The sequence below is a fragment of the Populus nigra genome, chromosome 11, assembly GCF_951802175.1.
Source record: "Populus nigra chromosome 11, ddPopNigr1.1, whole genome shotgun sequence".
In the NCBI taxonomy this organism is placed as follows: Eukaryota; Viridiplantae; Streptophyta; class Magnoliopsida; order Malpighiales; family Salicaceae; genus Populus; species Populus nigra.
The window spans coordinates 747,627-771,653 of record NC_084862.1 but is presented as its reverse complement, the minus strand read 5'-3'; the positions used below and the strand labels follow the sequence as shown (position 1 = coordinate 771,653).

The 24,027-nt window shown below is 33.7% G+C and overlaps 3 protein-coding genes and 2 long non-coding RNA genes across 6 annotated transcripts; 4 read left to right on the top strand and 1 right to left on the bottom strand.

Moving 5' to 3' along the window:
* The first annotated feature begins 1,071 nt into the window (after positions 1–1,071).
* LOC133668277 (laccase-13-like) lies at positions 1,072–3,347 on the top strand. Its single transcript, XM_062088053.1, has 6 exons — positions 1,072–1,217; positions 1,314–1,465; positions 1,582–1,826; positions 1,914–2,042; positions 2,155–3,108; positions 3,217–3,347. The coding sequence occupies exons 1-6, from the start codon at positions 1,098–1,100 to the stop codon at positions 3,345–3,347; spliced, it is 1,731 nt and encodes a 576-aa protein (XP_061944037.1). The 5' UTR covers positions 1,072–1,097.
* Positions 2,960–3,815, bottom strand: LOC133668278 (uncharacterized). The gene is made up of 3 exons (XR_009833664.1): positions 3,688–3,815; positions 3,203–3,474; positions 2,960–3,096 (listed from the first exon to the last, which is right to left on the bottom strand). It is a non-coding gene; the product is annotated as an uncharacterized LOC133668278 (long non-coding RNA).
* Positions 3,816–4,197: 382 nt separating this feature from the next.
* LOC133668332 (uncharacterized) lies at positions 4,198–6,355 on the top strand. 2 transcript variants are annotated; one of them, XR_009833680.1, is made up of 3 exons: positions 4,198–4,607; positions 4,744–4,931; positions 6,068–6,355. It is a non-coding gene; the product is annotated as an uncharacterized LOC133668332 (long non-coding RNA). The 2 variants fall into 2 exon arrangements; XR_009833679.1 differs by having other exon boundaries at positions 4,198–4,931.
* A 5,484-nt stretch (positions 6,356–11,839) lies between these two features.
* On the top strand, positions 11,840–12,645 carry LOC133706281 (wound-responsive protein GWIN3-like). The gene has a single exon (XM_062131777.1). It carries the CDS (start codon positions 11,918–11,920, stop codon positions 12,524–12,526), a length of 609 nt encoding a protein of 202 aa, XP_061987761.1. The 5' UTR covers positions 11,840–11,917; the 3' UTR covers positions 12,527–12,645.
* Positions 12,646–15,764: 3,119 nt separating this feature from the next.
* Positions 15,765–16,583, top strand: LOC133668228 (wound-responsive protein GWIN3-like). The gene has a single exon (XM_062087997.1). The coding sequence runs from the start codon at positions 15,828–15,830 to the stop codon at positions 16,458–16,460; it is 633 nt and encodes a 210-aa protein (XP_061943981.1). The 5' UTR covers positions 15,765–15,827; the 3' UTR covers positions 16,461–16,583.
* Positions 16,584–24,027: the final 7,444 nt, after the last annotated feature.

The following is a 24,027-nucleotide window of genomic DNA, read 5'->3' as shown; positions in this document are numbered from 1 at the left end:
TAGTACCTCGTACTAAAATATATTAATTCACTGTTGTTTCATCTTAAAGTAAATTCAAAAAAAATATTTACATGAATTAACCTATCCAACCCAACCCTCCCGTGATTTAGATTTAGATTTAGATTTAGATTTTGCACCAAAACTTCGGATCAGATTTAATAATTATGACTATTAATCTAATTTTTTTAATCAATTTATCTACTTGAATGTATTTATTTACATGGCCCTTGTGTTTTTTTTTAAATAAATTTATTTTTTTAAAATTTATTTTTTTTATTTTTGAATAATTTTAATGTGTTAATATCAAAAATAAATTTTAAAAATAAAAATATATTATTTTAATATATTTTTAAAAAAAGAATCATTACTACAATCTATAATTAATGTACGGGGTTCTTAAAAAAATAATTCTAGGAATAAGACTCGTAAAATTAGCATTACTTTTTTCAGTAATTAAAAGCAGAGAAGAGAGGCAATTTTATCATTTCTTCAAAGAGAGGACCTGGATTTAAGCTTTGCATCAAGAAACAAATCAAGTAAAAATCAATAACCGATGAAAGAACAATGTGATCACACTATCTTTGACTAATCAATGAGTTAATCCTAATCTTAATACACCTAAATTGATCCAAAAATACCATATAATCACTAATAAAAACAAGAAAAAGAAGGATTCAAATTCTAATCATTTGCATTATATATATATATATATATATATATATATATATATATATATATATAGTGAAACAAGTTAATCCACCACTAAGCTAAAAAATAATCAAGATGTTGAGGATTTAAGAGAGGTCTCCAAAACACCATGGAATAAGAGGTGCACCTGCCCAGCAGCAAGATCATATGATTGGTGCCTCAGTCCTTTCAGTGCAGACTCTTCATTTGGTTAAGCAAAAGATTGACGGGGCAAGTGGGTGCACCAAATCTCCTTTATGGTTAGACTAAACGGCCCTGAAACTTCCAAGGAGAAAGAAAAGTCCATGTCATGTCGTTTCCCGCTTTATCCTACTAGTATAAATAGATGGTCTTCCTGGGCTATATCTAACACATTCAAGATTTCTTGCACAGCCAAGGCTAAGAAAGCAATGGAGACTCATAACCTGACTGTAAAGCAATTATATTGTTGCCTCCTCCTTAGCATTTTTGTAATCATCAGTTTCCAAGCATCTTCCTCTGAACCAGAAACTCACTACCATGAGTTTGTTGTATGTGTTGTCTTCATTACTATCTTCGTTCTGTTGTGTGTGTGAGAATGAAGCGTAGAATTAACTTCTTTTTCTTTTTTGTGTGGATTGAAACAGATTCAAGCTAAGCCAGTGAGGAGGCTGTGCAGAACTCATAATACAATTACAGTTAATGGACTATTTCCAGGGCCAACACTGGAAGTGCGTGACGGTGATACTCTTGTGATCAAGGCAATAAATAATGCTAGATACAATGTTACCCTCCACTGGTAATTATGAAACATGTTGTATGAGCGTAAAATAATCAAGAAGAGAAAAGAGAGAATTGCATACACATACATGCATGTTTCAACTCCTGTTCAATTGTTGTGTCTGAATTTATCAGGCATGGAGTCCGACAGCTGCGAAATCCATGGGCAGATGGACCTGATCGCGTGACACAATGCCCTATCCAACCAGGAAGGAGTTATACCTACCGGTTCACAATTGAAAATCAAGAGGGGACTTTGTGGTGGCATGCTCATAGCAGATGGCTTAGAGCCACTGTTTATGGTGCTCTAATCATTCATCCTAAATTGGGTTTCCCATATTCATTCCCAATGCCCAGGAGAGAAATTCCCATTCTTCTTGGTGACCAATTTCTCATTTTCAATTCAAAGCCTTCAAACAATTAGATGGTTGCATAACTGACAAGCTGGTTATGTTGTTGAGTAACAGGGGAGTGGTGGGACAGGAACCCCATGGATGTCTTGAGGCTGGCAGATTTCACAGGTGCAGCACCAAATGTGTCTGATGCTTATACCATCAATGGCCAACCCGGCGACCTCTACAGATGCTCCAAGCAAGGTTTGCCAGTTATTCTTGTTTTTGCTTTAGCACTTATTCAGCTCAATTGCAAACTAAACTTTCACTAACCATTGACCATGATATCACATCTGTTGTGGTTTTGACAATGTAGAAACTGTGAGATTTCCTGTGGATCCTGGCGAAACAATCCTCCTAAGGGTCATAAATTCTGCCATGAACCAAGAACTCTTCTTTGCAGTGGCCAACCATATACTGACAGTAGTTGCTGTTGATGCTGCCTGCACCATGCCTTTCGCAACCTCATTCATTATGATAGCTCCTGGTCAGACAACCGATGTCCTTCTCACTGCTGATCAAACACCAGGTCACTACTACATGGCAGCTCATGCCTATAACTCAGCCAATGCACCTTTTGACAATACAACTACAACTGCAATCCTTGAATACAAATCTGCTCCTTGCAATGCCAACAAAGGGAAGTCCTCAACACCTATCTTCCCACAACTGCCAGGCTTTAATGACACAAACAGTGCAATTGCCTTCACTTCCAGTCTAAGGAGCCCTTCCAAGGTTAATGTCCCTCTTCAGATTGATGAAAACCTGTTTTTCACAGTGGGGTTCGGACTCATCAACTGCACCAATCCTAATAGCCCCCGCTGCCAAGGTCCAAATGGGACTCGTTTCGCCGCTAGCATAAATAATGTGTCTTTTGTACTCCCAACAAGAAACTCTTTAATGCAGGCCTACTACCAAGGCCAACCTGGAGTCTTTACGACAGATTTTCCACCTGTTCCCCCCGTAAAATTCGATTACACTGGCAACGTCAGCCGAGGACTATGGCAGCCTGTTAAAGCAACTAAGCTTTACAAATTGAAATTTGGTGCAAAGGTACAAATAGTCTTCCAGGATACCAGTATAGTCACAGTTGAGGACCACCCAATGCATCTCCATGGACACAATTTCGCGGTTGTAGGGTCAGGCTTTGGTAACTTCAACCCTCAAACAGATCCAGCAAAGTTCAACCTCATTAACCCACCATATAGGAATACCATTGGAAACCCTCCTGGTGGATGGGTAGCCATCCGGTTTGTGGCTGATAATCCAGGTAATACAGGGAGATTATGCATAAACATTTAATATATTTAGTTTGGTTTCAATATAGAACAGATTCACAGATATGATACCTCACATTGACTCACCTGGTCTGAAACAGGGATTTGGTTGATGCACTGTCACCTAGATTCACATCTCAATTGGGGTCTGGCTATGGCTTTCTTAGTTGAGAATGGAGTTGGCAATTTGCAGTCAGTACAGCCCCCACCACTTGATCTGCCTCGGTGCTGAAGATCACCAACATCGGCTCACCAGCAATGGAATCTAGTCTTCTCAGTTGATGACGTATTTACAGTTTCTCGAGTCAATCATTAGAAATAAATGTCTTTGTTTGCCCGAATCCAGAGATTCATGGATTCTGTAAGATTTAGAGAAGGAATAAGAACAGGATAAGGGAAGAGAGCCTTCACAAGAACTAATTAAGGAAAAAAAGGACAAAGCAATAATAATAAATGATTCATTCTGTTGTATTTACAAATCATTCCGTTGCAGGTTTTTGCTACTAGCTAAATGGCATGTTGCTCATGTGGTGTCTAATAGATTCAAGCTTGCTAACTAAATAGAATCTTACAATAGATCAAATAATCGAGGCAGGCATAAGCATGTCATATACACAGCAAACATCTCCAAACCTTCAATTTATCAAAGGACATCTCTTTAACTTGAAAATATGCAAAGCAAGGCATATAAATGGCTGATGCAACATGAGTGAGAGTCTATTACCACCATAGTCGTCATCATCAAGAGAAGCCTCATGATTGCACTTGAAGGTTTAGCTGCTGTGGTCAACCGTGTGACTTGTTCCGTCCCCGTTCCGGATTCGACCCTCTATGTGCACGCCTGTCATCCCTGCGGTGCCTTACCTGCTCCTGAGCTTGCAGGATGTCCAGTGGACTGTGGGGAATAGTCGTGGTGCGCACAAGCTGACTCGGACACCCCACGTAAATGAAATAAAAAAAAAAGAAGAAAGAGAAGCCTCATATGACATCAAGAACAGCTTCTACTGTTTCCATCCCTGTATAATCATTCTCCAATGCTTCTAGTCTAGTAATTGCTGCCTTAAAAAAATCAGAACTATTAACAAAAAAACTAAAACATGTTGCGAAAATACTGTTCATTTAGACTCATGTAACTGTGGATTCAAGCAGTGTTTCTCACGATAGTGAAGTCGTGTTTTCAATTTCTCTTCTTTTCTAACTTTTCGCTGGTTGTAGCGTGAACTTACAAGCAAAGATTTTTTCTCTTCTTTTCAAGTCTAGAAACACGTATGGATAAACACCACAATTTTTCACCTTTTTCCCTTCCCCTCAAGGCAGAACAATTTTTGCATTTCTTTCTTCTCTTTTCTTATTAGTATAAGTTGTGTTTTTTTCCCATGGATCTACTTTTTTTGTTTGCGGTTCGCAAAGTTTTTAAGAGATGAGTTTTTGATTTTTGTCTGCTTTTTTTTATTTTCATTTGTTCATGTTGATGGGTTTTTCGATTATCTGTGTAGGTTTTTTGCATCTACACACTCTTTCATGTTTTATCTTTCCATACTTTTTCTCTCTTTTTTTGTCTGGTTTTGGTTGTTTATTTGTTTCTTACTTGGAGATACTGATTTGTTTCCCTTTTTACTCTGTTACAGGTTGCTTTGACCTTCGAAGCCATTGATTCACCTAGCCTTAAGTGGGGATCCAGGTTACGAAACCAAGGCGGTTGTAAGGATATGTCTTGCTGATGGTATTGACATGTTCCTAGCATTGTTGGTGATGGACGGTTCTTGCATGATAGATTAATTGTATGAGAATTCATTGGAACCCTTGTGATGTTCAGGTAATCAATTTTTAAGTGGTTTTCAAAACTTTTGGAAGAGGTTTTTATTTCAAAATGCCCCCCTTGCTATAGACAGATGATTTTGAGGCTAATTATTATTAGATTTTTAATTTATTAAGAGGCTGGTTTGTAGAAGTGTTTTTCAATTTCTGGCTTTGGGAAAGTCAGTGATTAGGTGGGTAATTGGACGAGTCCGCGAGTTTAGGTTAGTTAATTTGAATTGTTATGAGTTGTTTACGAAAGTTAATGCTAATTTAAAATATAGAACTTTGGAAGAAATTCTGAGCTTTTTATTGGGACTTGATATGTTAGAAATGCTTAGAAATTGGATAAATCACTAGCTGTTGTTTATGAAATTTGCTGGTGTTCTATGTAAAAAAACAATAGCCAGATTAGTCTCCATTCCATGATAGTATTCAATTTGTTTGCTTTGTCCATCTTCATGCCAGATTTCAATGTTTAATTCAAAAATCATATGAAGTTGGTCATGGTCATATTCACTGTACATAGAACAATTTCTGATTTGATTGTGATGATTGGTGATGTTCCAGCGTATATCTTTAGGAAATAGTTTGAGAACTTATAAATTAGATTGGGTTCAAAGTTAGTTTGAGAACTTATAAATTAGATTGGGTTCAAAGTCGTTATAACATAGACAACATTTTAAGTTACAGTTGGTGGGGAAAGGAGATTGATTATGATCTATATTGCACCTAAGAAAATGTCAGGAACTGCTGTTCCTACAATGAATAACAGAAACTGCAATGTTCTGGGCTAGCAGATATCTTTCTTCTTAAATTTTGCCCTTAGTGCTTCACTCTATTGGATCAGTTGTCACCTCTAATAACTTGCTGCATTGGGATACCAAACTTGCCGAAATAACATAAACCATGCTTTCAAACTCTGCTTTGATTTTTTCCAGTGGAGATGATTGCAAACAAAATCTGTGATTCATGGTGCACTAGGTTATCCAATCCTTTTTTTTTCTTTCTTTCTAAGAGTCATATTAAGAAATGTGCAATTAAGTGCACAATGCTTTATGCAGCATTTCACAGCTAAGATTTGATGCTTCTATATAAGCAATCCATTATATTTACCACATGTTCAACCTATTTTTCTATTTTTGCAATCTATAGGTGTTGAAACCCGGCTGGAATCATTATCGCCACTACATCAGCAGGTTTGTCCTTTCCTCGCACCGTCTTTCTCTCTCTTCTTCTTCTTATTGGCATAGGATTCGGTTCCTATAGATAAAGAGCATACATGAAACATGCCTTTGGTACAAATACTAACAGATATGTATAAAGTCATGTTAGTCCCATGATGATGACAGACTTGGCTTGCGCAAAATTAACCACATGTTTTGAACTAAATTTTTATTTTGTTAGTTTTAAATGAATACTTTAGTTGTTTGCTACTTTAAATAGTCAGAATACATTTTTTTTCCTTGCTTTGTTAATAGCTATCAATGCATTCATAAAAGCTAATTATTGTGCTTTTTTTTTTTCAATTCCATTTATTCTATACATCTATTCTTGAGATTTTTGTGTTGGCAGCTTCATCTACAACTATGAATTATGATCATCAACAAAGTTATCAGCTCATTCGAACCCAACACCCCCAATATTTTACCATTATAAATTGTTGTTATTATTCATTTTTTCAACAGATTTTCCCAATTAAAAACATCTTCCTTACGTTCACATCTATACATCATGATATATATGTAAGACACACACACAGACACACATATATATATATAGACACACACACACACGTGTGTGTGTGTGTCTTACATTAGAGGACCTTCTGATTTCTGACATAATTTCTCTAATAAAAAAAAAACAAAGAATAAACAGTGAAAAAAACAGTTTAATTATTCTTATCATGACACAATACAATCAATAACCCATGTTATTCACACAGGTCCTTCTCTCATTGTATTTTATGCAAATATTATTTTATTTGTTGAAAATAAATATTTTTGGATACCCGCAGCAGAGCGCGGGTATGATGACTAGTCTTCTTGAAATGAAATCAACCGAACAATAAAAAGCTTCAATCTTTGCAATAAAAAACAAAGCCCCATTTACTTTTGTCGTTCTCGAATCAACCAAACATCAATAAAATAATAAAAATCATCAATCTCCTCAACAAAAAAACACAAACAAAACCCAATTTCACTACTGCCTTCTTTAACTGATCCAAATGTTTCAGTTACTGTTTATTTTTTAATTTAAAAAACCTTTTAAAAAAATTAAATTTTTTTAGTTTTTTCTTCTTTTAAAATTAATATTTTTTAAATATTTTTAAATTATTTTAATATATTATATCAAAAATAATTTTAAAAAAATAAAAAATACTTTTAAAAACAACTAAAAAACCACTCGAGCATTATTTCAATCTTTTAACAAATACCGGCACTCGTTTTTTTTTAAGATGACACCTGTCACCACCTTTTTTAAAAAATTTAGGCATAAGCTTTTGGCAAATTTCTTTTTTGGTCCATATAGTTTTATAATTATATGGATTAGTAGAAGATGTTATTTTATTCTCATTAAATTCCTAACTTTAAAGGAGAAAAAGGAGAAGAGCCACCGTATTATGGATGGACAACAGGTTTCTGGCCATGTAACTTGTTGATATTTGTATTATTTAGTTCCATTTAATAAAAAAAATTCTATTAAAATATTTAAACTTGTATTTTGTATAAAAAAGAGACCCTAGATTAATGTGTTGATTAATCTAGTTAGATTATTTTTAGATTATTTTGAGGATTTTAAAGTTGATTAATGTGTTGTAAGAGATTCTAGAAGTGTTTACTGGATATTTATAGATTAAAATGGGTTAACAATATATATTTTATAGACAACCCTAGATTTTTTCTGAGTAGCAAATGATGTACTGTCTTATTTTTTTTTTACTTCTTCCACCCAGCTTGAAACTTTTAAAAAATAAGGCCAAGTATTTGAGCTTACATGCTATGATAGGCCCATAAGTTGGGCCTTGTTTTTGCAAGGCTATATATGCTGGGCCTTTCAGGCTATTATTAATTTTTTAAATTAATTTAGAATACTTTTAGGCTATTATTGTTTTTTAGAAATACTGTTAAAATTCTTGTTAGTTTTTGAATAAAATTAATGTTGTCTTTTATTTATTTTACAAAAAAAAAATTTAAAGTTTTTCATATTTGATATTAAAAAAACTACTCCATGAATTTTCTATAAGTATCTAACTTTATTATCATATTGCTAAATAAAAGACAATTTAAAAAACATAAAGTGATTGATTGATATGTTATTTTTTTAATATTTTAAAAAATTAAATTGAGTTTATTTTTGAAAAAAAAATATTTCTCATTGCTTAAAAATATATTAATATTTTTTTTTCCGACCTACATTCGATTATTGTTTTCATAATTAAAATTTCTCGTTGGTATCTTTTACTAACCAAGTCTTTCCGTACTGGATAGACCTCTCATCACAACATTGCCAGGAAGCAGCTAAATTAACAAATATATTTTCCTATTTATTAATTATTAATATCTACTTAATTGAAAAGGTTACAATACTTATTTTAAAAGATGAGAAGTATTTTTACAATGAGTTTAGCAATAACCTTTTCATAATAAGCTTCAATGGTTTTATTATTATTAGTTTTAATTAAGATTATTTATGGAGTCGGCATAGAAAAACTATTTGTGTGGATTTTGTTCGATTCTGTCTGTGTGTATGATATAAACTCGATCTAGTGCGGCGATCTAGAATCTGACCAATCCAGGGCTGGAATCGGGCCGAGATGAAAATAAAATAGAGAAAGGAAAAACCCAACGTGACCTGGTTGATCTGGTGATCTGGTTGAGCTGGCAAGACCCGATCAAAAACCTAGTTGCAACCCGTTGATTTTTGTTTTTTTTTTTTTTACTAAAACGATATTGTTTTAATTTTAAAAAAATTAATCAAAATAATCTGATAATTCTATCAAAATTTAGAACCTGAATCTTGAACCAAACCGACTACAAGACCGGATATGAAAACTATATATATTATATGTTTATCAATTGATCTCTCGAGCAGTCAAGATTGTCAAATACAAGATTTAAACCAATAAGTTTAAAAGAGACATGACGAACATGCAGCCATCCATGCTTTAATTAATCGAATCTTATACACTATAGGACAAAACAAGTGGTCCATGCATGAGGCATAGCACACTAATTTATGGTTTTGTCTAACAAGTTGTACATGTAATTATTTATATAGGACAAACTCATTGAAAGATTAATTAATATGGTTGAAATTGGTTTTTTTTTTAATTTAAAATTTTTTAATTTTATATTGTTTTTTATTTAAATTTTTATGTTTTTTATTATTTTAATAAGCTGATATTAAAAATAATTATTTTAATATATTATTTTAATATATTTTTAAATAAATAATATTTTAAAGAGAATCGTTACTGCAATTCAAGTAGGAAAGTCGCAACTACGGAAATATGAAACAAATTGGGGAGACATTCAATGAATATGGAAGACAAAACGAGAAATCCAGGGCCACGCAAATTTCCAAGAACAAAAATTAGCATGCCCACAAAAGAAAACCTACAACTAGCTAAACCTATATCTGTGGGAACCCGTGAAATATACTTGTTTTCAAATATTAATCCATTTTAAGAACAAAAATTATAATTTGTGCAAAAAATCATTCTGTTTTATCCCAAAAACATATGCTTTTTATCAAGCCAATGTAACACAAATATATTCTTCAATTGCAATGAATCTTTTTACATTTACTTATCAATTAAATTGAATAAAATCATTAAAAGTGCAAGATTAAAATGAAAAATAAATCATTATTTGTGAGTAATCAAAACCTTATTGTGATTATAAATGGATTTAAATAAAAAGATTATGTATGTGATACATACGTCTCAGTAACATTCGGCTACTATCTCGAGATAAAAATATCAAATAACTATCTCAACCCAATAAACTTAAATTATTAGGTGAGATTTCAAGATATGATTTATATATTATTCTCTAACATAACTAGTAAAAGTCATTTTGGTTTGAAACTTGAACAGACTCATACTAATTTGTACTTAATTTTTATCAAATAAATATGAACATATGACTGCTTAGTCATTAAGACTTTGATACCATGTCAAATAACCAATTCAACCCAATAACTTAAGTTGTTAAGTAAGATTCCAATATATAATTTATATTATTTTCTAACACACCCTTTCAAATGAAAGTCTTTTGAATTTGAAACTAATATATATCCACATTATCTTGTGCTATTAGTTGGGATAAGAGGGACATATTCTTTATATGCCTTTTATTTTAAAATTACAAAAAATTAGTTTAAAATAGTCTAAAAAAAATTTTAATTTTTTAATTTTTGTTTTTATTTCTCTAACCAAACATGTTTCTTTCCGTCCTATTTTTATTAATTTCTTCTTTCTTAAAAAAGTAAAAAGTAACAAAACAGTATGCTTTTTTTTTTACTGTAATAGTAACTAAACCATGCCTTAAAAAACTAGAAATTAGGGACTTGATTTTTTATGGAAAAAATTATAAATCCCATCACTAATGATCTATGCGTTTAAGTGGTCGGATTTTATAATCTAGGCCATGTTTGTTTCCCGGAATTCATTTTCCGGGAAACCACTTTCCAAACTTTCATGTGTTTGTTTGCTATTAGGAAAATTGGTCAACGGAAAACGCTTTCCGGTCAACGGAAAATACTTTCTGGTCAACGGAAACACTTTTCGGTCAACGGAAAACACTTTCTGGTCAACGGAAACACTTTTCGGTCAACGAAAAACACTTTCCAGTCAAAGAAAAATTTGGTTTGATTTCTAGGAAAGTGTTTTCCCTTTTGGCTGTGTTTGTTTTCCGGAAAGTGGTTTCCGGGAAACCACTTTCCAAACTTTCTTGTGTTTGTTTGTTATTGGAAAAGTTGGTCAACGGAAAACACTTTCCAGTCAAAGAAAAATTTGGCTTGGTTTTCAGGAAAGTGTTTTCCTGAAAAATTTGGGTGGAAAACACTTTCCGGAAGTTGTGAAAAATTTAGAAATGTCATTATTTGCTAATTATATCAAATTTGATCCTCAAACTTTTGATTGTTATATATAATTTGTTTTGAATATTTATTTTTCAATTTCATCTCTTAAAATTTAATTTTTATATTAATTTTGGTCCTTATTTTTATAATTGCTATTTGCTTTTTTCTTATCATTTTTTTATTGAAATTTTTTATCTATCAAATTTGGTCCTCATTCTTTTGATTTTTACTTATTTTATTTGAAATAATTTATGAAATGTTAATTATTATTATTTTAATTTCTTCACCTTTCATTTTTTTTTTAATTTTTTAGATTTGATCTCTATTATTTTGATTATTATTTATTTTATTTGAGATAATTTATGAAATTATATTTTTTTTCAATTTCATTCTCATTCAACTTTTTAATTTGTAAGATTTGTTCCTTATTATTTTAATAAACTTGAAAAAATAAAACATTAATAAGTTATTTTCCAGCTTATTTTCCATAACATAACCAAACACTGGAAAGTGTTTTCCAACTTATTTTCCATTACACTACCAAACATCGGAAAATACTTTCCCGGAATTCACTTTCTCGGAATTCACTTTCCCCGAAATTCACTTTCCAAAAAAAAACTACTTTCCTGCAAACAAACGGGGTCCTAATATAAGCACGAGAAAAACAATTTTGTGGGATAAATCAAGGAAGCAAGTGGTCCAAGAGGCAAGAGCTCCAAAGCCCAAACCTACCCGACAAGTCTCTGTCAGAGGACAATAATTTGTAGTTTCGTCGAGCAAGTGGCACACGTTTAATTAAATTGCAACTAATAATCCAAATCCTTTCTCCCTATAAATTCATGGTCTCTGTTCAATATTTGAACACATCAACAACAAGACTCAATATTGGGATATAACTATTACTTATCAGATTCAACAATGAAGATTACTAACTTTCTAGTGCTCTCCTTTCTTCTCTTTGCCTTCACGGCAACTTCAGTATTTCCTCGTGCCGTTCATGCTGAAGCAGTGATCGATGTCTTCGGTGATGAGGTTAGAACTGGTGATCGTTATATCATCGGAGCCGCTTCGAATGACTTTGCGGTCACTTCCAGCCGTATCATATGCAATTCAGATGTTGTGTTTTCTCCAATGAGCGATGGACTCCCAGTAATGTTTTCACCAGCTGTAGAATCCAACGACAGTGTCATCCACGAAGACAGTTATCTGAATGTGGACTTTGATGCAGCCACATGTAGGATGGCGGGCGTATCAACCATGTGGAAGATTGAATTGAGGCCAACAGCGCGAGGATTCGTTGTGACCACAGGAGGTGTTGCTGGATTGAATCGGTTCAAGATCACCAAGTGTGAAGGTGGTAATAATTTGTATCAGCTTTCTTACTGTCCAATTTCCGAACCCATATGTGAATGCTCATGCGTCCCACTAGGCAAAGTTGTCAATCGCTTGGCTCCCAGTACCATCTCTTTTCCTGTTGTGTTTGTACCATCCGATAGATCTTCTAAAATAGAGTATAAAATGATATAGATCAGTACTGCAATCTTGAATGAGGGAGCCCGATTGCCCGCTATGATCATGGATCATGTGTTGGGCATCAAATAACTCTTGAATAAATACGAAGCTCTTTCGCTTTGGCTTTCGCTTGATTTTCACGTTCTCTCCGTATGTATACAACGTTTGTTGCTTGATGATTACCTTGACTCTCACAGCATTAAAGCATGATAATTCCTTACCTTCATCTTTTCAAGAATTACATTATACATCATCATCATCAAATTTAAATTTCGATGAAAAACTAAAATAAGTATTGACTTTTCTTTTAGCTTTTTCACTTCTTTTTTTCCTTTTCCTTTTCCCTATTCTTTTCCCCTCTTTCTCCTTTCCCTTTGCTCTCTTCTTTATCCCTGAACATCTACTCTCTTTAATTTCTTGTTCATGACAATTATCCCTTCTCTCTTCATCTCTTCTCTCTTTTTAAAATTAGATCTCTTGATTATGTAAAACATTTTATGTCTCATAGTCGGGACGTTGCTGGGACTGAGGATTCCCTTTCAACATCCTGTGATGAGAAGAAAAGGCCGGGGTTGTTGTGCCAAAAAGACGAAAATAAACAGGACCAAATTAAGGAAATTTAGGAAGCGTGGCTACTAGATCTATGGTTGGTCGCATGAGTATAGATCTATGGTTGCTCGCATGCCATAGTTATGGTTAGAACCTGTACGAAATTCTTTAAGGTCAGCATGCCAAAACTGAGCTCCCTGATAGCCTTCAATGCACTCTGTTTTTACCATTTTCCTTTCACGAGTTCACTTGGTGTTCCTATCTCTTTCATAAAATACAATCTTGTCTCCAATCCTCAGTTTCTAAGTTCACTATATCGAAAGGATCACGCCAAAGGATCTGTTGTCCTTTACACAACGTGAGCAACATGCGGTTGAATCCTCAGAATACTGCTTCTTTATAGCATAGGTTTCCCCAAGTTGATGCGACAAGTTGCATTAGCAAGATCTGTAATGGGAACATCAGAACCTGGACTATCAGTTTGTCGTTGATTTTGTGACAGAGGTGACTAATGAAGTTTCTTGAGGATTTAGAGTGGGAAAGAGCTCGGAAGGCTTTCTCATTGCCCTTTGTATTTGGGTCCGAATATAAGGTAAACTGGGGGTGGAAGCCTTTCAGGTCCTTGGATTGCTGGTGGTATCATCCAGAGTTTAGAAGCTTAGCTGAGAGGTCTCTTCTGTTGAGCCACGTCGTTTTAGGATCATAAAGAGGCTGAGGCTCCTCAAGAAAAAGTCAAGGATTGGATTCGTACTTTTGGATAAGCAACCGACAGAGGCAAAATTGCTCATTAATGATATGGACCACGTGGCTGAAACTAGAGCAGTTTCAGACATGGCTCCCCAAGATGCGGATCACTTCACATTTTTTAGTTGGTTCATATCGAGTTAATTTTCTTTTTGTTTTTATTAAAATTCAGTCTAATCTAAATGTCGAAATCATTGGTCGGCATATTAGCTAAAGTCAGGTTTTAAATCAATAGTTTCAGAATAATAATTAGTAGCTCTGAAATCTTATCCAACAAAGCTCTGGAATCTTTTAGTCGGTCATATTCGGTTAATTTTCTTTCTATTTTTATTGAAATTTGGTCTAATCTAGACTTTCAAATCACCGAAATCACTTGACAACATGTTTGGTCAAGTAAGGTTTTAAATCAAAGCTTTCAGAATTATAATTAGCAGCTTTGAAATCGCATCCAACGAAGCTCTGGAATTGTAATTATCATGTAATGATATAAGCAAATTTTAAGTTCATGTAAACTTTTATTCCAAGAGGGTTTGTTTCAGGATCGGTTGTTTCTTTATTTTAAAAATATTTTTCAAAAAAATTAAATTTTTTTATTAATTTTAAATTAATATATTTTTAGCATTTTCAAATTATTTTGATATGCTGATATAAAAATAATTTAAAAAAATTAAAAAATTATCATTAACATATATTTTAACATTAAAAATTATTAAAAAAACAATCATAATTACAATAACACTTATATTCTTAGAGGGTTTGTTTTAGAATACGAGACCATATAAAATTGATGATAAAGATGTAAAATTAAGAATGAAGGGAGGTAGAGTATCGAACCAATCTCTTACATCATGTGAAATGAGGATAAAGACTTTAGCTCTAAAAAAGATTTCAAATTAAGGATGAAGACAAGACTGCATTTTTCCTGGATACTAATCTACTACATCTTGTCTTGGTTACATGAACAAGACTTTTTTTCTTTTCTTTTTTTGTTCTTATATTCTTGAATTACATTTGCTGAATGAAGAGCTGCCTATTAATTTATACAAGGGAGTAGCCTACCATTAATGTTAGGTAGCCTGCAACTTTAGACTTCATGTGCAACCTCTTTTGAACAGCCACCCCTGCGTTTAATTTATATTATAACTTATTAAGCACGAGCAGAACACTTCTGTTGAATGAATCGAGCAAGTGGTCCGAGAGGCCAGAGCTCCAAACCTCCAAGACAACTCTTAGCCGTAGGCTGTCATTTCTCATTTGTCGTCTTGTAATTAACAGCTCTTCCGACACATCAGCTAGAAGACAATATAATATTGGGATAACTAATATACTGATCTCAGCAATGAAATCAATGAACAATTTAGTGCAAGAAAATAGGGATAGAGATAAGACTCATTCTGTAGTATCCCTAAGCCATATGCTTTTTTAGGTTACAAATCTAATACGGGAATATTATCCAATTGCGGTGAGTGCTTTTACATTTATTTATCAATTAAATTAAATTACATCATTAAAAGTGCTAGATTAATATGAAAAAAAATATCATTATTTGTGAATAATCAAAACCTTATTTTAATTGAAATAAAATGATTATTTATGTGATACACACTAGCTACTAGAAAACTGGAAAGTAGTGATAAGATTTTTTATGGAAAAATTTATAAATTCCATCACTAATTAATCATCTCTGCGTTTAATAGATCGGATCTTAATTAGTTAACTATAACCCAACAAGCACGAGCAGAACACTTTTGTGGAATGAATCAAGAAAGCAAGTGGGGCAAGTTGGCTAATCGAGTTCTGCACGCAAGAGGCTGCTTCGAACCTAGACGACAACTTAATCAATACGAGTGAAACACTATAGTTTATATTTTTGTGGAACGAGAGGCACATGTTTTTAATTAATTGTAAAAAATAACCGAAATGCCTTCTCCCCTATAAATCCATGCTCTCTGTGCATTCTTCCACCACATCAACAACGAGAAACAATACTGAGATAATTAACTAACACTCATCATATTCAACAATGAAGATCACCAAGTTTGTAGTGCTCTCCTTTCTTCTCTTTGCCTTCACAGCAACTTCAATATTTCCTCAAGCCGTTCATGCCGAAGATCCTGAAGCAGTGATCGATGTCAACGGTAATGAGGTGACACCTGATGCTCGTTATTTCATCGGAGCCGCTTCGGATGATAATACAACAACTCTTGCGGTCTCTGCGACTAGCCAGATCATATGCAATTCAGATGTTATACTTTCCTCAATGAGCAATGGACTCCCAGTAATATTTTCACCAGCTGTAGAATCCAACGACAGTGTCATCCACGAAGACAGTTATCTGAATGTGGACTTTGATGCAGCCACATGTAGGATGGCGGGCGTATCAACCATGTGGAAGATTGAATTGAGGCCAACAGCGCGAGGATTCGTTGTGACCACAGGAGGTGTTGCTGGATTGAATCGGTTCAAGATCACCAAGTATGAAGGTGGTAATAATTTGTATCAGCTTTCTTACTGTCCAATTTCCGAACCCATATGTGAATGCTCATGCGTCCCACTAGGCAAAGTTGTCAATCGCTTGGCTCCCAGTACCATCTCTTTTCCTGTTGTGTTTGTACCAACCGATAGAGTTTCTAAAATAGAGTATAAAATGATGTAAGAATGATATAGATCAGTACTGCAATCTTGAATGAGGGAGCTCGATCGCCTGATATGATCATGTGTTGGGCATCAAATAACTCTTGAATAAATAAGAAGCTCTTTCGCTTTGGCTTTTGCTTGATTTTCACGTTGTCTCCATATATATACTACGTTTGATGCTTGATGATATTCTTGTCACTAGAAAATCATTTGGTTGCTACAATCATGGTGTGATATCATCGATCTAAATGTTTTAATGGGTTTTTAGGCAATTGGGAGGTACTTGTAATATACAAGAGCGAACTAATAATAATAATTAATTTCAATTTAAAATCCTTTCAAGTTTGTCATAACCCTTTTGATAGGATATATAGGGGTTTGGGCTTTGAAATAAAAAACAAAAAGGAGTGGCTGCCATTTTTTTTCTTCCTAGATATGATAGCGAGATCAAATAATCATTTTATATCAATATATCTACACAAATCAGATTTAGGGCTTTGAAAGAACAGTCATCTATAAGCATGTGACTTGAATTACTCATTATTATGTCAACTCAATATATCACGAATTTACTAGAATCCTTCGGCATGCTTGATATGATCCTGTAATTATCCTTCATCGTGGGAAATCTTCATGGCCTCTCGGATTCCATCATTAAATTGGTTTTAGACACTAATTAATAATAAATTTATTTAGACTACATATATTTAGATTGAAATACAAGAATTATATATGCTCATGATACATAATTAAATTGTTAGACGATAAGAAAATTTTGCATAAAATTGAAGGCATTTAAATTAATTTCACTGTATTTTTTTTATCTCATTTCTTAGTAAAAATATATAGGTAATATGCGTTACAAGTAAAAGTTTACAACATGAATTATATAAATTACCTTGACTCTCACAGCATTAAAGCATGATAATTCCTTACCTTCATCTTTTCAAGAATTACATTATACATCATCATCATCAAATTTAAATTTTGATGAAAAACTAAAATATGTATTGACTTTTCTTTTAGCTTTTTCACTTCTTTTTTTTCCTTTTCCTTTTCCCTATTCTTTTCCCCTCTTCCTCCTTTCCCTTCGCTCTCTTCTTTCTCCCGGGACATCTGCTCTACTCTCTTTTCTTGTTCATAGCAATTATCCCTTCTCTCTTCATCTCTTCTCTCTTTTTAAAATTACATCTCTTGATTATGTAGAACATTTTATGTCTCATAGTCGGGACGTTGCTGGGACTGAGGATTCCCTTTCAACATCCTGTGATGAGAAGAAAAGGCCGGGGTTGTTGTGCCAAAAAGACGAAAATAAACAGGACCAAATTAAGGAAATTTAGGAAGCGTGGCTACTAGATCTATGGTTGGTCGCATGCCATAGTTATATATGGTTAGAATCTGTACGAAATTCTTTAAGGCCAGCATGCCTAAACTGAGCTCCCTGATAGCCTTCAATGCAGTCGTTTTTTACCATTTTCCTTTACGAGTTTACTTGGTGTTCTTATCTCTTTCATAAAATAGCATCTTGTCTGCAATCCTCAGTTTCTACCTTCACTATACCTGACGTAGCGAAAACGTATAAGAAGAACACCGTCTTTTTAATGTAGTCTGCTCGAATCCACATACGAATAATAATAAGTACCCGAATCCACGAGTAACAAGTATGTTTTTGAAAGAGAATTATAATTCCAAAATCAAAAGTGTTTGTCTGAGTGTGTGGCTGCTTGTATTTATAAGCTTGTCATCCCTAATCCTACTTAAATACAACATACGGAATTAAATAGGAAAATTAAGAAGTAACAGGAAAATCCTCCATCAAGGAGGACTTATGTCCTTAATTCACGTCCTAGGCAATACAGAAATAAAAGAGGCACTAAAGGCCCAGCTAAGAATATAAGTTTAATAACGAAAGTGTTGCTGGCACTTCGTGCATGGTAGTAATTCTAGTAAACTTGTAATTCAGTTTATGACAACCTCTTCTTCTGCATCCTTAAACTGTTCTGTAGCAACGACAAGCTATCCTGCATCCAGGGGCGGAGTTTTTTACAAGGCTAAGGAGGGCTGTAGCCCAGGTTAAAAAAAATTTAATGACCCACTTTCCCTTTTAATTTTTACACAGCAAATCTTGTCCCACTTTCCCTATCTTTTACAGCAAACCTATGTTCCATTTTCTGCATCTTTTACAACAAACCTTTTCCCACTTTTCCTTGCAATACAAATTAATTACTAGCCATCAGTCGCCACTTTACTTTTTGTAGCAACACTAATTAATTAGCCACCCATCTTCTCTTCCAATACTAATTAATAACTTATATTTCATAGCAAATCTATCTAAATATAAATAATTAATTGATTCACATGTCTTCTAAATAACATGGGGTTTTAGCTATTTTTCTTCTCAACAATATACAATTTTAGCTTGGATTTTGAAGAAGAATCTATACAGATAGCCGCAAGAGTGTAAAATCATCAGGTAAGAATTTACAAGCCATGACTTTTCATTTTGAATTCAATGTTTCACGTTCATTACAGTAGATTGTTAGTGGAGTAAACAGTAGACTATACCCTAGAAATGGATGCATGGTAACACACTAGTAGTCTAGTACTAATAATTTACTGGTTATTTTAAAGTTAAATTCTCTAAATCTCCCAGTAGTTTGCATCATTAGTTTATCCTTGTATATTCTGCATTTTATGAATATTCTATTGTGACATTAATATCTTTTCATCTTGCATCTGACTTCCTCAATCCTTTTCACTTGAATAGGTTATAAATTATAATGGAAAATCAAGGAAACAAGAGAGGAAAAACTATGTTTTCATTCTTTAAACCAAATGCACAAACATCAACTAGTAAAGAATATTTTCCTTCCAATGTTGATGTGTCAAATTATAGTGAACAACCCCCTTTCAAATCTCAAAGAGTTGAAATTGATGTTAATACTCTTGAATGAGATCCTGGATTACGAATTCCAGTGTGGAGACATCCTATTAATCAACAAGATGAAATTAGAAGAGCTTATATCAAAATGGGTCCATATCAACCTAAGTTAGCAAAGTATCCAAGGACTGAATCAGGGAGACAGTATCGTCGATTTCAGTACACTTGGTTTGATCAATTTCCTTGGCTAGAGTACTCTCCACCAAAAGATATAGTATTTTATTTTCCATGTTTTATCTTTGAAAACAAAGTGCCTCGTCATCTCACATTCACCACCGAAGGCTTTAGAAGTTGGAAGAGGGTTAATAACGGGGTTAGATGTGCACTTTTGATGCATGTGGGAAGTCCCACTTCACCACATAATAATGCTGTGAAATTTGCTGAAAATTTAATGAAAGTAAGTAGACATATTGATAAAGTATTGAATGCACAAACTGTTGAAGAAATTCAGAAAAATTGGTTGAGACTTATGACAACAATTGAAAGTGTTCGATGGCTTAGCTTACAAGCATATGTATTTAGAGGTCATCATGAATCTTCGGCTTCTAATAATCGAGGTAATTTTTTGGAGATGATAAGACTTATGGGGGAGACTGAATGTTGACATTGATGATGTTGTCTTGGAAAAAGCTCCGAAAAATGCAAAGTATACCTCGCCAACTATTCAAAAAGAGATTTTGCATATTCTTGCGAACAAAGTGAGGAAAAAGATTTATGAAGAAGTTAGAGATGCAAAGTTTTGTATTTTGGTTGACGAAGCCAAAGATGCATCAAATAAAAAACAAATGGCTATTGTTTCTAGATTTGTTGACATTCAGAGTTTTGTACGAGAGCCTTTTTTTAGTATTGTGCATGTTTCAGATACTACTTCTTCAACACTTAAAAAAGAAATTTGTGATGTGCTCGCTCGATATAACTTGCATATTTTTAATATGCGAGGTCAAGGGTATGATGGCGCTAACAATATACGTGGCACATGGAATGGACTACAAGTTCTATTTCTCAGAGATTGTCCTTATGCATATTATGTACATTGTTTTGCTCACCGACTACAACTGATATTAGTTGCAGCAGCTGGAAATGAGATTTTTATTTGGTTATTTTTCTCAAAATTGACAACCATTATCAACCTTTTTATGCTTCTCCTAAAGGTCATACCGAGTTACATTATGCTCAGGCTATAGAAATTGCACATATGGTAGCTACTGGAGAACGTGAGACTGGTAGAGGGGCTAATCAAATTGGTAATTTACATCGAAGTGGAATTACTTGATGGAGCTCTCATTTTGATTATATTTGCAGCTTAATAGATATGTATGGTGCAACTATTATTGTGCTTGAAAGTATGGTTCAAGAAGGATCTTCTAATTCTATACGTAAAGAAGCTGGTGGTTGTTTGATTGTGATGAAATCTTTTGAATTTATATTCATATTATATTTGATGCATAAAATAATGGGGATTACTGATTTACTTTGTCGAGCTTTACAGCAAAAATCTCTTGACATCTTAAATGCAATGGATCTTATATCAACTACTAAAGCATTGCTTCAAACTTTGAGAGATGCCGGATTTGATCTTCTCCTTGCAAATGTGCAATTTGTTTGCACAAAATATGAGATTGACATACCACATATGAATGCTTCGTATAAAAAGGCTACAAGTCGTTCATGTCAACAATAAGGTTCAGTGACAGTTTACTAGCATTATCATTATAATATATTTAACTCAACAATAGATTTTCAGTTGGAAGAATTAAATTCTAGATTCTGTGATGAGACAATGGAACTCCTTGTACTTAGCTCTGCTTTAGAACCTAAAGACAACTTTAAATCATTTAAAGTTGATGCTATTTACAAGCTTGCTGAGAAATTTTATCATGAAGATTTCAATGAACAAGAGATGTATTATTTGAGATCTCAGCTAGAGCATTATCAGATTGATGTGATTCATCATGAGAGCTTTCAGAATATGTCTACCATTTCTGAATTATGTCGAGAATTAGCTGAAACAAATAAGTCTCAGCATTATCATTTGATTGACAGGTTGATTCATCTTGTTTTGACTTTGCCTGTTTTCACTGCCACTACAGAGCGGGCATTTTCAGCTATGAAACATGTTAAAACTGTGCTTCGCAATAAAATAGAAGAGGAGTTCTTAGCAGATTCTGTGATGATTTACATTGAACGAGAGCTTGTTAAAGATATTGATTCGGATTCGATCATAAATGAATTCTATTTTACAAAACATCGAAGGGTGTAGCTTTGATAGTATAATTTATTTTTATTTTTATTTTGAATTTTATATACTTTAAATTTTATTTTTTATATATTTTATGTTATGTATTTGAATTAAAACTTTATTCTTAACTTGACAAATTTATATATTCGAGTGAATGACTGATCTTAAAAAATAATTTATGTATTTATATCATAGTCTAGGATAAGAAAAATTCTTGGACCCCTCCCCCCCCCCCCCCCCCCCCCCTCCAATAATATCAAAAGGATCACGCCAAAGGATCTGTTGTCCTTTACACAACGTGAGCAGCATGCGGTTGCATCCTCAGAATACTGCTTCTTTATAGCATAGGTTTCCCCAAGTTGATGCTACAAATTGCATTAGCAAGATCTGTAATGGGAACATCAGAACCTGGACTATCAATTTGTTGTTGATTTTGTGACAGAGGTGACTAATGAAGTTTCTTGAGGATTTAGAGTGGGAAAGGGCTCGGAAGGCTTTCCCATTGCCCTTTGTCTTTGGGTCCGAATATAAGGTAACCTGGGGGTGGAAGCCTTTCAGGTCCTTGGATTGCTGGTGGTATCATCCAGAGTTTAGAAGCTTAGCTGAGAGCATGTGGGTGGGTGGAGGTCTCTTCTGTTGAGCCACGTCGTTTTAGGATCATAAAGAGGCTGAGGCTACTCAAGAAAAAGTCAAGGATTGGATTCGTACTTTTGGATAAGCAACTGACAGAGGCAAAATTGCTCATTATTGATAAGGACCACGTGAGCACTTTCGGACATAGCTTCTAAACTAGAGCCCGTCTCATGTCAAAGTTAATTGCGGGTCGAAAAGGAAAAAAGTCAATGGTTTTGAACAGATTTTTTTCTAGGCTAACCAAGTTGCGATCAATCCAATCTTTTAGTCGGTCATATTAAGTTAATTTTCTTTTTATTTTTATTGAAATTTGGTCTAGACTTCAAATCACCGAAATCACTTGTCAGCATGTGTGGTCAAGTTAGGTTTGAAATCAATGCTTTCAGAATTATAATTAGCAGCTTTGAAATCTCATCCAACGAAGCTCTGGGATTATAATTATCATGTAATGATATAAGCAAATTTCAAGTTCAAGGAAACTTGTATTCTTAGAGGGTTTGTTTCAGAATACGATACCATATGGAATGATGATAAAGATGTAAAATTAAGAATGAAGGGAGGTAGAGTATCGAACCAATTTCTTATTCCATGTGAAATGAGGATAAAGACTTTAACTCTAAAAATGATTTAAAATTAAGGATGAAGAATAGTTAAGAACAAGACTACATTTTTCTTGGATACTGCATCTTGTCTTGGCTTACATGAACAAGACTTTTTTTCTTTTCTTTTTTTGTTCTTATATTCTTGAATTACATTTGCTGAATGAAGAGCTACCTATTAATTTATACAAGGGAGTAGCCTACCATTTATGTTAGGTAGCCTACAACATTAGACTTCCTGTGCAACCTATTTTGAATAGCCACCCCAGCGTTTAAGCACGAGCAGAACACTTCTGTGGAATGAATCGAGCAAGTGGTCCGAGTGGCCAGAGCTCCAAACCTACAAGACAACTCTTTGCCGTAGGCTGTCATTTGTAGTCTTGTAATTAACAGCTCTTCCGACACATCAGCTAGAAGACATAATAATATTGGGATAACTAATATACTGATCTCAGCAATGAAATCAATAAAAAATTTAGTGCAAGAAAATAGGAATAGAGATAAGACTCATTCTGATTTATCACAAAGCCATATGCTTTTTTAGGTTACAAATCTAATACGGAAATATTATCCAATAGCAGAGAGTGTTTTTACATTTATTTATCAATTAAATAATTAAAAGTGCAAGATTAAAATGAGAAAAAATATATATCATTATTTGTGAATAATCAAAGCCTTATTTTAATTATAAATGGATTCAATTTGAAATAAAATGATTATTCATGCGATACACACTTGCTAATCGAGTTTTTTATGGAAAAATTTCTAAATTCCATCACTAATTAATCATCTCTGCGTTTAATTCATCGGATCTTAATTATAACCCAACAAGCACGAGCAGAACACTTTTGTGGAATGAATCAAGAAAGCAAGTGGGGCAAGTGGCTAATCGAGTTCTGCGCGCAAGAGGCTGCATCGAACCTAGACGACAACTTAATGATCAATACGAGTGAAACACTATAGTTTATATTTTTGTGGAACCAGAGGCACAATCCTTTAATTAATTGTAAAAAATAATCGAAATGCCTTCTCCCCTATAAATCCATGCTCTCTGTGCATTCTTTCACACCATCAACAACGAGAAACAATACTGAGATAATTAACTAATACTCGATCATATTTCAACAATGAAGATCACCAAGTTTGTAGTGCTCTCCTTTCAATCATCTCAATT